The sequence below is a fragment of the Hibiscus syriacus genome, unplaced genomic scaffold (genome assembly GCF_006381635.1).
Source record: "Hibiscus syriacus cultivar Baekdansim isolate YM2019G1 unplaced genomic scaffold, ASM638163v2 tig00112159_pilon, whole genome shotgun sequence".
NCBI classification, from domain to species: Eukaryota; Viridiplantae; Streptophyta; class Magnoliopsida; order Malvales; family Malvaceae; genus Hibiscus; species Hibiscus syriacus.
This window is the reverse complement of record NW_024063263.1, coordinates 961,989-978,938: the sequence shown is the minus strand read 5'-3', so window position 1 is coordinate 978,938 and position 16,950 is coordinate 961,989. Positions and strand designations below refer to the sequence as shown.

Sequence of the window (16,950 nt, the reverse complement as noted above, 5' to 3'; positions counted from 1 at the left end):
GTAATAATAAATTATTAGCAAATAAAAATTATTAAACTATATCAAATTAAAACAAAGATCAAACTAATAAAAATTTTACATATTAAGGATTAACGAATATTTTGAATGAGGTCTAATTTGATAGAATATTTCAAATTCTTATACATTTTTTTAAACAAAAGCTGAAAACCCATTAATAGAAGATGATCTCACGTCTCGCACCCTTCTCATATCTCTTTTGCTTCCCACTCTTTCTTGTTATCTTTTTCTTCCCACAAACTCTCATATTTTTCCTTGGTAATTTAGACAAAAGTGGAAACTTTATTAGCTTTCATCACTAGCCCTATTTTGCAAAGGTAAAAAACGAAATCACCACCCTTAAAGCTTCATTATAGCCCACAAAATCAAAGTTTGATTATATTATCATCAAGTGTGGTTTTATTGGGGTTTAAAACCCATGGATTTTTAGCTCAATTTGGGAAGATTTAAGCTCTATGAGTCTCCTTAGCTTTTCCTTAATTCTCCAAATCAGTTAGTAACTCATGTATATGATTTTGTATAGTGAGGGAAGTTGGGGAGAGATCTAAAGGAAAAGGAAATGAAAAGCTCACCTTTAGTTGAGTTGAAAGAGTTTCCAACAACTTAGTAGTCTAGGTAACTCACTACTAACTGAACTGTACCACATGTTGATCACTAAGTTTGTTTTGTTAGGTTGCATGAGTTATGAAGCATGTTCATGGTAGATTCAACATTTGGTTTTTTAGCATGTTTATGGACCTATTATTACTCTTGCTTCCATAAATAAAACTCTAATAACGTTTGGGAATCTCAGTATGACTCATGAGAGTGTTAGAGAGACATTTTCGTGCCATCGTACTAGAAGAACAATACCGATATTATTCATTATCTAGCTAAACTAATAGGGATTTTGGGAAGAAAGTATCGATACTCACCCATAGAGGGAGATCAACGGAACGTGGACAAAGCAGCAGTCACAAAAATGGTAGATCAAAGTCGAGAAGTAAGAAGAATTTAAAGTGCTACAATTGTGGAAAGAATGGTCACTTGCAAAATGATTGTTGGAGTCTAAATAAAAACTCCAATCCACAAGGCAATATCACAAAAACTTCAGATGATGGAGATGTTTTATGCTGTGAAGCGTCAACCACTGTGGAATGTAGAAAGAGATATGCAGATATATGACTCATTGATTCAGGAGCAACATATCACATGACCTCGAGAAGAGAATGGTTCCATCATTATGAACATGTCTCAGGAGGATCTGTGTATAGTTGCAATGATCATGCCTTAGAGATCGTTGGTTTAGGAACCATCAAATTAAAGATGTATGATGGAACAATTAAAGTTGTTCGAGATGAGCGACACATGAAAGGCCTGAAGAAAAATTAATTATCCTACAGATTATTTGATAATAATGCAAGCAAGATTGAAACACAGAAAGGAATCATGAAGGTGTTCCGTGAAGCGCTTGTGGTGTTGAAAGGCGAAAAGATAGCTGCAAACTTGTACATGCTGAAGGGAGAAACTTTGCTAGAAACAGAATCCTCTGTTGCCTCATGTAGTTCAGATTCTACAATGATATGGCATCAAAAACTTGGACACATGTCAGAACAAGGAATGAAAGTCATTGTGGAGCAAAAGCTACTTCTAGGCTTAACAAAGGTATAACTTAATTTGTGTGAGCATTGCATAACAAGTAAGCAACACCGGTTGAAATTCAACACATCAAATTCTAGAGGCAAAATTGTTCTAGAATTGGTTCACTCTGGCATATGCAAGCACCAGTTACATCCCTAAGCGGAGCAAAATATTTTGTCTCATTTATTGATGACTACTTCAGAAGATGTTGGGTGTACCCTATTAAAAAGAAGTCGGATGCGTTTTCAACTTTCAAAAACTTTAAAACGCGGGCGAAACTTGATTCTGGAAATAAGATCAAGTGTTTCATAACAGATAATGGAGGAGAATACACAAGTGAAGAATTTGATGACTTTTGTAGGAAGAAAGGCATCAAAAGGCAGTTCACAGTGGCGAACACTCCTCAACAAAATGGAGTCGCAGAGCGGATGAACAGAACCTTGTTAGAAAGAACAAGAGCAATGTTGAGGGATGCAGACCTAGAAAAATCATTTTGGGCAGAAGCAGTCAATACCGTATGTTATTTGGTGAATCGAGCTCCATCAACTGCAATAGAGCTGAAGACACCAATGAAGATGTGGACTGGTAAACCAGTTGATTATTCAAACCTCCATGTATTTGGAAGTATTGTGTACGTGATGTATAACTCCCAAGAAATTTCAAAGTTGGATCCAAAATCTAGGAAATACAAATTATTGGGGTATGTTGATGGTGTAAAGGGTATCACTTGTGGGATCCCACTGCCCGCAAAGTGATCATCAGCAGGGATATTATCTTTGTAGAAGATAAATTACAAAGAAAAGAAGAAGATGGTAGCACTAAAAAGTCAGAAACTACGCAGATACATGTGGAAAATGAGTTTGAACAAGAAGATTCTTCTGAAGCAGAACAACAAGAAGATTCTTCTGAAGCAGAACCAACACATGATGAACAAGAACCAGAGAGTTCTGAAGCTCCAACAAGTCGTCAATCAGATCGTGTGAGAAGATGTCCCAATTGGCACTCAGATTATGTTATAGAAGGAAATATTGCATATTATCTTTTAACAGAAGACGGTGAGCTATCAACATACCAGAAGGCAATAAACAATTTTTGAGTATTTTAATTATTAAAAATTATGAAATGGTCTTCTAATTATATGATGATATTTTATTAAATATATCGACTATTAAAAATTACAAAATGATACCTTGATTATTCATCATGTTTCAAACTTATCCTTTTTTATTAAAAAAAATTATAGTCGTCTAAGTTGGTTGTTAACATACTGAGTGAGATATGATAGTCGTTTGAGATTTTAAGATAAGATTTTATCATATCTAAATCAACAGATTAATTTTCAACTCAAATTATCGTCAATTTTTTTAACAAAAAATACGAATTTAGAACATATTAAATTATCGAATGATCATTTTATAACTTTTAATGGTCAATTGACTCAACAAAGTAACACTCAATAGTTAAAGGATTATTTTATAACTTTTAATAGTTAAAAAATTTAAAAAAGTAATTTTTTGTAATCGAGAGACTGTAGGTAATGCTTTATTACCTCCGGGAGAGAATGCTTCTAAATCAAACATGGATATATGATTTCGAAAAAAAATTATTCATTTAATAATGATCTTTTTAAAAGAACAAAACGGCGAGTAAAAGAATCCGCTAAGAATTCTTCTACATCTAATTTAACGTAAGCAATTAAAATGACAAAAATAAAATTAACTTGGGTGATTAAAATAAAAATAAAAATTACAAAATTTAATAGAGTTACTCAAATTAAAATGAAATCCAACTGGAGTGAATAAAAATGCAAATAACGTTAATCGATGATGGTGACTAAAATGAAACTTTGTAAATTTTGGGAGACTAACTGTATAGTTTACCGTTAAATAAAATACGTACAACAATCCACACAGATTAAATTGGTAAATATACCACAGCACATATCGGACTCTCGCTCTTTCAATCATTCATTGCTCTTACAATGGAGATCATCCATTTTCTTTTGATTTCATCGCTTCTCTTCTCAATCTCTAGGGTTTGTGCTCTGATTTTGGTAATTTCATTTAATCGATTCGATTTTTCTTTTTTATTCTGATTTTTTACCGCAGGCTGAATCTACTGGATCTGTTATCTTCATCGATAGTTATACTCATCAATTCCTTCGCACTCGATCCTCCAACGATGTCTCTCAGGTGTTTACTTATTGATCCATGTGTCCTTTAATTAAATTCATTCATCCGTAACTAGGTTTCGAAAATTATACTTTTGTGATATTTTTAACTATTGAGAGATTGTTGATGGTTAATTTTACCTGGCCAGAATATGTAAAATTGGATAAATACATCTTGAACTTTAGTTTTTCTTTTGATTTAGTGACTTAGTTGTAGGCTGATGTTTTTCTTTGTATTATTATTAGATTTGAATTGTTCAATGTTACATGTTAAAGATTGTACTGATGACTTGACGCTAATATCATTTTACGGCCATTTTTATATACTTAGATGAATTTCGTTTAGCAGGAGAAAGTATTTTCTCCATACTTGTATATAAATTGTTATTCACATCTCTTTCAACAGTCTGAGTCAATGTTGTTACCTGAAGTTGGCGCGGCTGTGTCAGTCTTGCTTGGTTTTCCTCCATCGGTTACGCTCTCAGCTGCTGGTTCATCTAAGGTCATCATTAGTTTTATAAATCCTGAGTAATAATTATTTTAGTTTTGATATCTTTTTTGGAAGTTCTGATTCAAAGATATTCTATTTTTTTTATTTTTTTTGCAGCTGAATGAGGTTCTCATTCCTAATCCATTTGATAGACCTCGTGCTGTTTTTATGCTTGAAGTTATTGGAGTTGATGGTACCTTTATTTTTTCTCTAAGTTCTTTATACTCTGTTTTCTTCTCCCCATTCTCCCCTTCAGTGTTTTGGTTAAATAAATTTTCTTTGGTCTTCAGATCCTCTTGTTGTTGATCCCCAGAATGGTCTCTTCCACAAAGCCTTGAAGTGTAGTGTTGGCCTTGGTTCACGTAAAGCGGACATTGAGCTTCCAGGTACCTGACCTTTTATCAAAATGTAAAAGTAGTGGATGTAGTCATAACTTTTATTGTGTTTAAGATCTTTTCCTGAATGTATCTATCCATAGTATTTGTTCAATGTGTAAATCTTTCTTTTAGATGAAGAGGAAGTATCTATTATTTCTTTGAACGAGCCTCTAAGAGATTACATTGAAGAAGAGATCAATGACTTGGTGAGTTTATAATTATTCGCAGATTTAATTACTATTGCGTTTTTTTTGTTCTGTTTGATTATTTATTTGGCATGTGACATTGGTTTTATATATGTGTTTAGGCATCTTGGTTGGGTGGATCATATGTCCCTGATTCTTCTAAATCTCTGCATGGAGTATTGACAATTCCCTTGGAAAGTGGTGACAATGTTAACCTTGATTTGTCAAAGGTCTTATTCAGGAACCAATATATGTCTGTTCTTTTAATTGTTTTTGACTGACTGTATCATTGTAGCAGTCTTGTGCTGTCTTGAATTCTTATTTACCTCACCAAGTGCTTTTGATTTGATTGTTCACAGGAAGTGCACAGAGAATTTGCATCAAAACTGTTCGCTCTGTCCCACAGTATAAGGAAAGCAATTGAGACACATGAAGATTTGTCAAAGACTTTGCATAGACCAGCAGAGTTAATAATGGGATCTTTTGATGGAATCAAGGTACAAAAACATACAGACTTCATTTGGCTAATAGTACTATTTTGTTTTTATACATTGACATCTTATCTGAAAATATTTTTGGAGATCATCATGTTTAAGTGAAGGTTTTTAAATCCTTTTCAGCTCACTTTCCTTCATAGCTTTCAATACCAATTAAAACACTCTTGGTTGTCTCTAATTATTGGCCTTAAGCATAGAAAGTGGTTAATTCAGTTTCCTATTTAGTAATTTATTTTCATGCTATTGTTTTTTTTTTATAGAAGTTGGAGGTCTCAATAAAAACTCCCTTCGTATTCGTTTTACATACTAATAAGTATGTTAGCGAACATTGGAAGGAAGAAAAGAGTACCTCAAAGTTTATTAATAATAATACCCAATACGAAAGGTTACACGTAATATCCTCCTATGGTGATATACACCATTACAACAACCACCTTAACCTCATATAACCTCAACCAAAATCACAGTCGAATCACCTTGTTACTAATTACACCTCCAACAATAGGATTTAAACAACGCAACATAACATAATACAAAAAGAAAAGCAACACCTGCAATCATATAAACTAAATCAAACCACAAATAGAAAGACGATATCTAATGAGATTCGTCTTCTTCAGGAGCCCAAGAGTTCGGCTTGAATGAAGGCTCTATCTCATGCACCATGATCTTAAAGTAGTTGTCACCAACTTTCAATTCCAAAGTCGCATCAATTCTCGCACCAGCCTTTGCGAGGACTTGAATTTTTGCCCGATCAAAGGATGATGGTGACTGACAACTTTCATCGATTGCTAGTAATTGACCCCAACTATCAACAATGTTCTTGAAGGTATCCCAATTCCATGCATGAAACGGAACACCCTCGCATACTAACCATACTCGGCGACACTCCAATACCAGACTCTCTGACCAAGCTTCCACTATGGAGAACCACTCTGTGAGAGTCTCTGATTTAACGTTCTTCCCACTTCTCAATGAAGCAGAGTCTTCGAAAATCAATAATACCGCATTTCCAGCGGCTCTCATTAAGGAGAAGCCAGTGAGGCCCTTCGCATGCATTTGTCTAGCGAGATGACTGATTTTGATGAAGTTTTTGCACCACCCCGCTAGACAATTACTCAACACCTGAAGTTTTTCTTCATCAATAACACTTTCAACTTTATAATGATTCTTCCTCGAATCATATTCCATCCCGGACTTGTGGAGAACACCTTTGGAAGACTTTCTCCAATAGGAATGACGAGGCTTGAATTTAGCTAAAGAAACACCAATTTTGCTGCCATCGATATAAAAGTCATTCATTTTTGAGGTCGCTCTCCTTGCTTCTTCGATTGCAGCGAAGCGAATGAAACCAAAGCGAACTCCTTTTGCATTTCTTTTATTTGGAATAAAAGCATCAAGAACCCGACCATGTGAACAAAATAACGATCTAAACCTCTTCCAATGGATCTTCTCTGGTAAGTTTTCAACAAATAACGTGTAACATCCAGACTTATCACCATTGCACTCCTTTGTGGTAAATTCCCTGGTTCCGTCGTTGACACCATTAACTGCAGACTTTTCGTCGCAACACCCAGTTTTAACAGGCACGTGAATACTTGGAGATGCTAGAGAAGCTGGATTTGGCAATGGCAGTACTGGAGGAACAGGAGCATCATAATTAGAAATTATATCTCTTTTAACAATAAGATTCTTCTTTGCCATCTCAATGTGCAAAAGGGACTTCAACTTAGAATCAAAAACCATTTTCTGAAGAGCATCCTTGGCAGCAACTGCAAATTCTGCATTTGAGAAGAGAGAGAAACCCTTAGGCTTTTCTCCCTTATAGCTCAAATGAGAATCTTCAAAACCTGGAAGCCATCTCAGAAGATTTTGCAGTTCTCTCTCTTTTACATCTCCAGGCAGACCCATAATGAAGATAGTACGAACCTCGTCATGATGAGAAGGGAGAGATGGTGGAGAAATCGCGGCTGCAGAGGATGAAGGAGTTTGGCCCTTCGATCTCTGCTGGACAGAAGGGATAATTCCAGCACCCGGCATGAAGAATAACTGTTGAAGTTAAACAACCTAGAGACTAGACGGAACTATCCTGGTTGCGCCCGGCGATGGAGGCTGTGACTGTCGGCGAAAAAAGAAGGGTGGAGGTGATGAACAGGTAAATCTTGAACCTGAAGACAGATGAACTCTGTAGATATCCAATCAAAAACTAAAACACAAAAAAAGGCCACGGGTCTGGAAAGTAGGAAAAACTTGTTTTGTTCGCGAGAATACGACAAGCCCAGTGGAAAGAAGAAGTATTGGCGAAGAGACGCTGGCGTGAATCGGAAAACAAGGTGTAAAGATCTTCGTCGGAGAAGAATTTGCGTCACCAACAGCTGATAGTCTAAGGGCCTCGTCCAAGATCCACTGAGTTTACGGCTCACCGTGACGTAACGCTGCCTAGATCCGGGATGGTGGCATCGAGACGAACAAACCTGGAAGTTTTGATGGTCAACAGCCACCGGACGTGACGGCCGGCGCGGTGTCTAACAGCTGCGGCGGGTGGCGGACAATGGGTAGATGTCAGAGGGGAGAAAAAATTTCAACAACGCCTGGGTCGTGGATATTTGAAATTTGAAAAACACCTAGGTTAGAGAGAAGCTAGAGCTTCTCTCACTAACACGTGATCTGGCGTTACACGCTTATACATATATCAAACCATATATTCGAATGACTTTCTCATACCTGATTAGTCTGACAGATTTTAGTCAAGTTTCATTCTACACAACGAGTCCAAGACTCCAAATATAAAGTAAAGCATAAATAACGATTTTTCATGCTATTGTTTATGTTTGCTTCTCCATCACTTACCCATTTGCTAATCCTCCTAATATTTCCCAAAAAAATACAGGCTTTGCAGGAGCAGGATGGAGCTGAAGGTTTTAATAAGCAAGGAATGAGGCTTCTGTTTACCACACTTTCCAAGATTTTTGATTCGATGCAGACGGCATACAAAGGTTGGTAAAATATTGAACACTGTATAGGAAAAAGGTCTTCAATTTAATAATTGATTAAGGTTGACCGTCATTCTTGTTTGTAGCCCGTCATTTATATACCCCGTGTATACAAATGCAAAAGGCAGAAAATGTGATACTATATATGTACAGTGAAACTAGACATGCCAATTTATGCGGAAATCTGTGTGCATATGTGATGGTGATATTATTCACAAAATTTAGGATTAACGCTTTTCTTCTCTTGAGTTGTTGGCCGCATTTTCCTTCATTCCTCTTCCTTTAATCCCTGCCTGTCAATTTGTTTGAAAACTCTAACTGAGGATTGGGCAGGTCAAATTGTTGGAGTTATTGTCTTTAATGAGGCATCTCAGCCAGAATCAAAAACAATGATGAATGTGATAGCTACCTCACGTCCATCTCCGCGTTGGTTGGAAGGAACAAAAGGTCAAACTAAGACCACCCTTGCTGCACAAGTTTTGGTTAGAAGAACCCTTGCTTGGGTAACTGGAATTGTTCTTCTCATTGCAACTCTCTTGGGGGTAAGATCTATTTTTAAATATTAATCAAGTTTGAAGCCGGCCTTTACATGGTTCCCAGAGTTTTTGTTTTTAAATATTTCCTGTAACACTAGAGCACCATAGTAAGTCCAATTTCATAAAACTATATAACCGTAGGCCTTTTAATGAACTTTGGAAGCTCTTTTATATCTGGTTTTCCATCTAGTGCAAAATTCAGATGTCTGGACCAGATGTGCTAATTTATGTTTTTCTTTCTTCCAAGATTCATAAACCTTTTCTCCATTCCATCTTACAACCGAACTGAACTTCGTTTTTATACTGCTTTGAACTCTGATGATTATATTTCTAAGAATACATTGTTACTCGGTGGGTTCAACGAGTGAGTGGCTATAGGATCCAGACGAAAGCAATAGGACCCTTTGGGAAAGGGGGAAATTTTCTCTCTATGTTGTCAGTGGCGAAGGCTTTGGTCCATGCTGTCATTGCCCTTATAGATCCACATAGTCTCACTTTTTACTGATTAAGGAGTTTTACCGACTCTGTTCGATTCATTTATTTGGTGCGGCTGAAGAGTCGTTTATGAGATTAATAACGTTTCTTTTAACTGTGGTATTGATATATCCATTTTTGCTTTTCGTTTTTACTACTGCAGGTTTACTTCCTTCTAAATATGCCATTGACGAGGGACACGCTTTTGTACTCTAATGTCAAGATAGACTAAACTGAGATAAGGCCGAGTATATCGGAAGCAGCCCGGTATGAATTATCTTTTATTAGTGGGAAATCGAGGGATATGTTGTTACCTTGGTTATTCGGTGATGTCGGAAAAGATTAATCTGGCGAACGGAATGCTTTTTTTTTTTAATCCGCAGGTTAATACGGCTGCATGAAGCATAAATTTGGGTATTTTCGGGTATCGTATGGCTATGGTACTGCAGATGAGACGGGAAGATGATTGTATTTGATGTAAATTTTGGTAATTTGTATTCAATTTTCAGACTTTCATATTGTATTTGTTTTCAGAAATTCCAAATAAAGGTTTGTCTTTGAAGGGAATGGAGTTTCGTTCCCTTCAGAAAAAGATTTAATGTCATTTACTAAAAAGGGTAAACAACATTGAGGTCTCTTATATTTCTGGCTTGTTCAATTTTGGTCACCGATTAATAAAAAAGTTTGGTTTCGGTCACTTTTATTTTCGATCCGTCCTATTTTGTCATTGAATCATTAGCTCCTGTTATTTTGCTGACATGATCCGTTAGTAAACATAGTTAAATTTTAACTTGACGCTTGACTTGTACATAGAATACTAATCTTACCTTAAACTTTGCATAAATTACTAATTTAACTCCTAAATTTTATATAAAATATCAATTTGACCTTAAATCCAATCGAAATTCACATAGTTGGCCGTCACTCATTGTTGGCTTTCGTCATCAATCACTACTGATCGTTCTCTTCAACGACCAATGCTTGAATCTCTTGGTGACAATACAGCATGAGAGAAAGAAGTGTGAAATAAGGAAATAGAGATTCTTCATGTATGCTAGCTATGGCATATTTATAGATACATATGTATATTAGTAAATTGTTAGCATGTATTGGCAAGCATGGATGGATTGAAGGGGTACAGTTGACGGGGATGAAAACTGATGAAGGTGATGAGTGACGGCCAGTAATATAAACTTTGACTTGATTCAATGGTCAATTTGATATTTCGTATAAAATTTACGGTTTATTCATATTTTATATAAAATAACGAGAATTAACGACTGAGAAAGTGGCCAAAACTAATTTCTTTTTCAAAATTAATGACAAAAATCGAACAGACTGAATACATAAGACACCACTAATGTTGTTTACCCCCAGAAAAGTAAACAATACCAACTAACCCGGCTTTGATAATTAAAAAAATACAAACTTAACATGGAAGGATTGGAGCCAATCTTTTATAAACCATAATACGAGGATTGAAAAAGGAAAAACCCTTTCAATTTCATTTTTGGGCATAAATGGATTTTACGAGGATACTGCCAGAAGAGTGCCAAAGTCTGATCATATCGTTGACTTCGCCGGCGGATGCTTGTCGGTCGGCGATGGTTTCTCCTTCGTTGAGATCAGTTGCAGACAGCGACGCAGTTTGGGAAAAGTTTTTGCCTTGCGATTATAATTCGATCCTTTCATCATCGTCTTCGTTGCTTTCACTGGGGAAGAAGGAACTTTACTCTCATCTCTCTTCTCATCCCGTTCTCATCCGAAACGGTACCATGGTAAGCCCCATAGCTTTACTATTGTATATGTATACATGGATGGATCCAAGGGGGAGACGGGCAGGATAATCTACTGCATATTTTATTTTCAATTGATAATATATTTTCATCCATTAAAATTTTATAAATTCGATATACAATCACGCATGTGTCCCGTATGTGCTATGTATATCTGATTCTGAGCTGCAAGGGTATTCTGGATTCTTGATGATCAAATTGCTTTGAACATGTCAAGGGAATCATGGCTAATTTGCGAGAAATAGATTTTTTGTGGATTTATTTGCAAAAATTAAGGTAGTTGGTGTTGAAACAGAGCTTTCAGTTGGAGAAAGGGAGTGGGAAAAAGTGCTACATGCTGGGGGCAAGAGCACTCTCCATCATATGGGGAGATACTCCTTCCTATTGGACTTGGACATCCGAACGAGATTCTAGGTTTGATTTTCATCTTTTTAAATTGGTTTATTTCTGCATTTGGTCCTTGAACTTATACTCTCCTCTCACAATAGCCCTCAGGGCTTAGACTTTGTTTGGTATGGTGGAAAGAAAATTGGAAGAAAGGAAAATTGAAGGGGTAGAAAAGTGGAAAGACCAAAAATCATCTTTTCTTTCTATCATTGTGCTTGCTAGAAAGGATGGAAAAAAATTAAAAGAGAATACATCTTCTCCTTTTTAAATTAGAATGGTTTATGGTTACGCATGAGTATGAAAAATGATCATCCCTCTCATTTTCTTTTTGACATTTTACTTTCTTCCCTAGAAAATGTCACTGTTGACACCAAATGTACTGACAGATTCCCTGAAGTTGCTGAGCTTAAACTAGTATGGTGGCTTGACGTGAAGGGAAAGATGGAGACCCGAATTTTATCTCCCAACACAAACTATGCAGCATACCTTGTGTTTAGGTTAAGACGTCGTCATACAAGCGGGTTTAGACGAAGAACCGTCGGTTTAAATGTGAATATCGACGGAATGGTTCCGAGAGAAGCACAGAGGGTGTCACTAGACTCACGAGATGAACCCCAACATGTTCGGGAGAGAGGAGATGAGTGGATGGAGGTCGAAATGGGCGAGTTCTGGAGTGAATGTGGCGATGACGGAACCGTGGAGTTTGGTCTTAAGGAGATCGACACAAGTTACCACAAGCGTGGTCTCATTATCGAAGGAATTGAAATTAGGCCTAAAGATATTGGTAGCTAGTTAGACGATGGACATTATTTTCCTCTTTTATTTGGTCCAACGTACTAATAATTAGAAGAAAATAAATGTGTTGCTCCTTCTTATAATAATTACATGATTATCATATGTCATTTAAAAATTAATAATTACATGATTATCACATGTTAATTCATTTTCGATGTGCATAGTTTCATTCATAATGTTTGGTTGTCATTATTAAGGTGAATCTTATAATTTTACTTGTTCATTTTTGTATCCTTCATAAAACTGGGGAAAACTTCAATTTGTTGGTAATTTTTGTATCCTTCATTTGTAGTATATTTTGAACGGACCAAATATGACCCCCAAAAAAAAAACACTAGGCAGTTATGCCGGTTTCTTTCCCGATAGGGCAAAAAATTTAATTATTTAGTTCATTAAGGCAGGTTGATGTTTAATTAGGGATCTACGATATTTCTTATAGTGAACTTGACGAGCCCCACACCATTATCATTCGACGACTCCTCGGTATCATCAAGAACTTAGAAAATATAAATAGATTTTTTATCCATTTTATTAGTTTGTAATAAACTTATTCATTTAAGTTTTTTATATTATTTTTTTGTTTCAAACTTTTTTAAAAAAAATAAATCCATCAATAGCTTTAAGCTTATATACAATGTACATTGCATAGTTTTGTTGGGAGATAAAATTATGGTCTCGATTCTTCCCTTCACTTTGAGCCACTGCTATATTCGGAGACGGAACTAAAAATTTATTATAATGGAGTTAAAATATCTTTTATTTTTTATAAATACAGTTTTTTCAATTAAAAATGAATTAAATACACGATAATCATGTAATTGTTATTATTTAGATAATAAAAATACATCATATAGTATAAATATGATATAAATATAAGAAGGTGTTTAATTTATATAAAATAAATTATTAATGTGTTGAAATTCTATATAGTTTAATTATTCAAAAATACAAAAAAAAATTATAAAAAAACAATACATCTTTTACTAATTATGAGTAGTATATGTTGGACCAAATAAAAAGGAAAATAATGTCCATTGTCTAACTAGCTAGAAATACCTTGAAACTAAATTCCTCAATTCCGCTATCATCAAAAAAAATAAAATGGGCTGTCATATAAAATAAATTATTAATGTGTTAAATTCTATATATTTAATTATTTAAACATACAAAAACAATGCTGAAATGGACTGTTATATAAAATAAATTATTAACATGTTAAAATTCTATATATTTAATTATTTAAACATACAAAAACAATGTTAAAATGGGTTGTTATATAGATGCAAAACGACATCGTTTTGGTGAAAATTTTATCTTTTAAAACAGCATCGTTTTTAACGCTGTTAACTATTTAACGACGGAGTGATCAAATATGAGAAATAGTAAAATTCAGTGACAAAAAAAACCCAGTATATTAAGTTCGGTGATGAAATTGAAAACTTTTAAAATTCAATGAGCAAAATAGGAGAGAGAGTAAAGTTTAATGATGAAATTTGTAATTTACCCACATACAAGAATTATCAAGAAGTAACAATACCTTTGGGCCTAATCTCAATTCCTTCAATAACGAGGCCTCGCTTATGATAACTTGTGTCGATCTCCTCAAGACTAAACTCCACAATTCCGTCGTCATCACAGCCGTTCCAAAACTCACCCATTTCGACTTCCGTCCACTCATCCCCTCTCTCTCGAACATGTTGGGGTTCATCCCATTTGTATAAGGATACCCTCCGCGCTTCTCTTGAACTCAGTCCATCGATATTCACAGTTAAATCTACGGGTCTTCGTCTAAAGCCGATTGTATGCTGATATCTTATTCTAAACACAAGATATACTACGTAGTTTGTGTTGGGAGATGAAGCTCGGGTCTCCATCTTTCCCTTCACATGAAGCCACCATACTAATTTGAGCTCAGCAACTTCAGGGAACCTGGCAATATGTTTGGTGTCAACACTGACATTCTCTAACGCTTCGCTTGGTTGAGTCTAGGGGTGGTTAACGAGTTGAGCAGCTCGAACTCGACTCGATCAAAATTTGATAAACGCTTGATTCGAACTCGAACTCGACTCGAGACCTTAATGAGCTGAGCCGAGCAAAGTCTAACTCGACTCGATAAGTTTGCGAGCAGCTCGTTAATTTTTTAAAATATATTTTTAGTAATTACTTCAAAAATTTTTCATTCAAAAAAATAAATCTAAATAACAATTATTAATTTATTAATAAAAAATAATAAGTCAACCAATCTATTATTTTTAATAAATAATAAAATATTATTAACTAATAATAATATTTTTAATATAAAAAACCCAAACCCTAATATCCTCGTATAGTATTAGTAAATTTTATTTTTAGTTAAAAAATAAGATAAATTTTTTAGTGAGTTTAACGAGCAACGAGTCAAGTTGGGCAGTAAATTTTTAACGAGCACAATTTTAACGAGTTTAACGAGCAATGAGTCGAGTCGAACAATAACGACCACGAGTCGAGCACTGCCCAACTCATGATCGACTCGCTCGATAAGCACCCCTAGTTGAGTCATTTCTAGCAAGCACAATGATAGAAAGAAAAATGATTTTTCTTCTTTCCACTTTTCTATCCCTTTAATTTTTCTTTCTTCAAATCTTTTCCCACAATACCAAGTAAACCCCAAGGGACGTTTAGTTCACGGAATATAAGATTATCTTTGAGAATAATATCACTAGAATGAAACATTACTATGAGAATGTTGTATTTCTTTGTTTGGTTTATTTACAGGAATGTAAAATTACAGTGTTTGGATGGAGAAATATAAGATTATTTAAATATATATTTTACCAAATTATCCTTGTGATATATTTTTTTAATAAAAGTTAAACTTTAACATTCAATTATAAATATTTGAATGAAAATTCATAGAAATATTTTAATCATTATGTTATCTAACTTTTGAGAAAAAATATATTTAATATATAATAAGTATTAAACTTATATTTTTAAATTTTTTTCATAAGTATCATATTTATTTATATAAAATATAATATAATATGGAAAAAATAATATTATGGTCTCGAATAAAAAAGATATTATTTTTCAATGCACCATATCTATTTTTTAATAACTTAAAGTTAGATATTATTTTAAATAATTATATTTTTTCAATAATAGTATTCTTCATCCCATAAAATTATAAATAATCAATATATTGAATATTAAAAATATATAAAATAATTTTAAATATTCAAATTTATTACTATTTTAATAAATTAAACTCTTTCTATATTATTATTATTATTATTATGTTTATAATCAAATAAGAATTGAGAATGATCATCATAAAAATAATTCATTAGTATAGGAGTATTCTTGTCCAAAGTCATAGGAATTGTCTAATACCTATAAATTTGGAGGTAATGACATTCCCACAATTTTAACGAAAAAATGCTACTATTGGGAAAATATTATTCCCTGATAATAATCTTTTCTGTGAACCAAACATGATAATATAATTCCAGAAAAGATTATTCTCCTTAGAAATGATCTTTTCCGCGAACCAAACGCTGCTTAAGGGCTATTGTGAGAGGAGATTGTAAGTGTAAGGGCCAAATGCAGAATTAAACCAATTTAAAAAGAAGAAAATCAAACCTAGAATCTCGCTCGGATGTCCAAGTCCAATAGGAAGGAGTATCTCCCCATATGATGGAGAGTGTTCTTGCCCCCAGCATGTAGCACTTTTTCCCACTCCCTTTATCCAACTGAAAGCTCTGTTTCAACACCAACTACCTTAATTTTTGCAAAAAAATCCACAAAAAATCTATTTCTCGCAAATTAGCCATGATTTCCTTGACATGTTCAAAGCAATTTGATCATCAAGAATCCAGAATACCCTTGCAGCTCAGATACAGATATACATAGCACATACGGGACATATGCGTGATTGTATATTATGAGAGTCGAATTTATAAAATTTTAATAGATGAAAGTATATTATCAATAGAAAATAAAATATACAATCGATTATCCCGCCCGTCTCCCCTTGGATCCATCCATGTATACATATACAATAGTAAAGCTACGGGGCTTACCATGGTACCGTTTTGGATGAGAACGGGATGAGAAGAGGGATGAGAGTAAAGTTCCTTCTTCCCCAGTGAAAGCAACGAAGACGATGATGATGATGAAAGTATCGAATTATAATCGCAAGGCAAAAACTTTTCCCAAACTGCATCGCTGTCGGCAACTGATATCAACGAAGGAGAAACCATCGCCGACCGACAAGCATCCGCCGGCGAAGTCAACGATATGATAAGACATTGGCATTCTTCTGGCAGCATCCTCGTAAAATCCATTTATGCCCAAAAATGCAACAATAACATCGATTAAAAGGGTTTCTTTACGTGTCATATTCTGGCTGATAAAATATAGGCTCCAGTCCTCGTTAAATTTCGATTTTTAAATTATCAAAGCCGACTTTAGTGACCAACTGTCACAAGTTTACAATTAGAAAATTACAGTCGAACCATTCTATTTATCAATTATAATAATCATATCACTTTATCGTTAATGAATATTAATTTTTTAGTTACACTTAAGTTTGGCTATGGATTCCGCAGCATTGCTGTCTTGCTACATGGTA

The 16,950-nt window shown here is 34.5% G+C and overlaps 3 protein-coding genes across 3 annotated transcripts; 2 read left to right on the top strand and 1 right to left on the bottom strand.

Moving 5' to 3' along the window:
• Nucleotides 1–3,514: 3,514 nt before the first annotated feature.
• LOC120175034 lies at nucleotides 3,515–9,975 on the top strand. Its single transcript, XM_039181738.1, has 12 exons — nucleotides 3,515–3,673; nucleotides 3,747–3,830; nucleotides 4,215–4,310; nucleotides 4,416–4,491; nucleotides 4,589–4,684; nucleotides 4,808–4,881; nucleotides 4,983–5,090; nucleotides 5,220–5,357; nucleotides 8,248–8,353; nucleotides 8,684–8,892; nucleotides 9,524–9,627; nucleotides 9,744–9,975. Exons 1-11 carry the CDS (start codon nucleotides 3,620–3,622, stop codon nucleotides 9,590–9,592), a joined length of 1,110 nt encoding a protein of 369 aa, XP_039037669.1. The 5' UTR covers nucleotides 3,515–3,619; the 3' UTR covers nucleotides 9,593–9,627; nucleotides 9,744–9,975.
• An 858-nt stretch (nucleotides 9,976–10,833) lies between these two features.
• On the top strand, nucleotides 10,834–12,438 carry LOC120175035 (putative F-box protein PP2-B12). The gene is made up of 3 exons (XM_039181739.1): nucleotides 10,834–11,138; nucleotides 11,452–11,570; nucleotides 11,930–12,438. The coding sequence occupies exons 1-3, from the start codon at nucleotides 10,881–10,883 to the stop codon at nucleotides 12,333–12,335; spliced, it is 783 nt and encodes a 260-aa protein (XP_039037670.1). The 5' UTR covers nucleotides 10,834–10,880; the 3' UTR covers nucleotides 12,336–12,438.
• Nucleotides 12,439–13,858: 1,420 nt separating this feature from the next.
• Nucleotides 13,859–16,663, bottom strand: LOC120175177 (putative F-box protein PP2-B12). The gene is made up of 3 exons (XM_039181865.1): nucleotides 16,400–16,663; nucleotides 15,960–16,078; nucleotides 13,859–14,267 (listed from the first exon to the last, which is right to left on the bottom strand). The coding sequence occupies exons 1-3, from the start codon at nucleotides 16,661–16,663 to the stop codon at nucleotides 13,859–13,861; spliced, it is 792 nt and encodes a 263-aa protein (XP_039037796.1).
• Nucleotides 16,664–16,950: the final 287 nt, after the last annotated feature.

What these genes read in the sequence shown, in the direction of transcription:
- LOC120175034 (XM_039181738.1), top strand. Translation starts at nt 3,620, where the DNA reads ATGGAGATCATCCATTTTCTTTTGATTTCATCGCTTCTCTTCTCAATC. An exon ending in AGCGGACATTGAGCTTCCAG is followed by an intron (nt 4,685 to 4,807) that starts GTACCTGACCTT and finishes TCTTTCTTTTAG; the next exon opens with ATGAAGAGGAAGTATCTATT. An exon ending in TTAACCTTGATTTGTCAAAG is followed by an intron (nt 5,091 to 5,219) that starts GTCTTATTCAGG and finishes GATTGTTCACAG; the next exon opens with GAAGTGCACAGAGAATTTGC.
- LOC120175177 (XM_039181865.1), bottom strand. Translation starts at nt 16,663, where the DNA reads ATGGATTTTACGAGGATGCTGCCAGAAGAATGCCAATGTCTTATCATA. An exon ending in TCATCCAAAACGGTACCATG is followed by an intron (nt 16,079 to 16,399) that starts GTAAGCCCCGTA and finishes GTGTTGAAACAG; the next exon opens with AGCTTTCAGTTGGATAAAGG. An exon ending in ACATCCGAGCGAGATTCTAG is followed by an intron (nt 14,268 to 15,959) that starts GTTTGATTTTCT and finishes ACATATTGCCAG; the next exon opens with GTTCCCTGAAGTTGCTGAGC.
- LOC120175035 (XM_039181739.1), top strand. Translation starts at nt 10,881, where the DNA reads ATGGATTTTACGAGGATACTGCCAGAAGAGTGCCAAAGTCTGATCATA. An exon ending in TCATCCGAAACGGTACCATG is followed by an intron (nt 11,139 to 11,451) that starts GTAAGCCCCATA and finishes GTGTTGAAACAG; the next exon opens with AGCTTTCAGTTGGAGAAAGG. An exon ending in ACATCCGAACGAGATTCTAG is followed by an intron (nt 11,571 to 11,929) that starts GTTTGATTTTCA and finishes ATGTACTGACAG; the next exon opens with ATTCCCTGAAGTTGCTGAGC.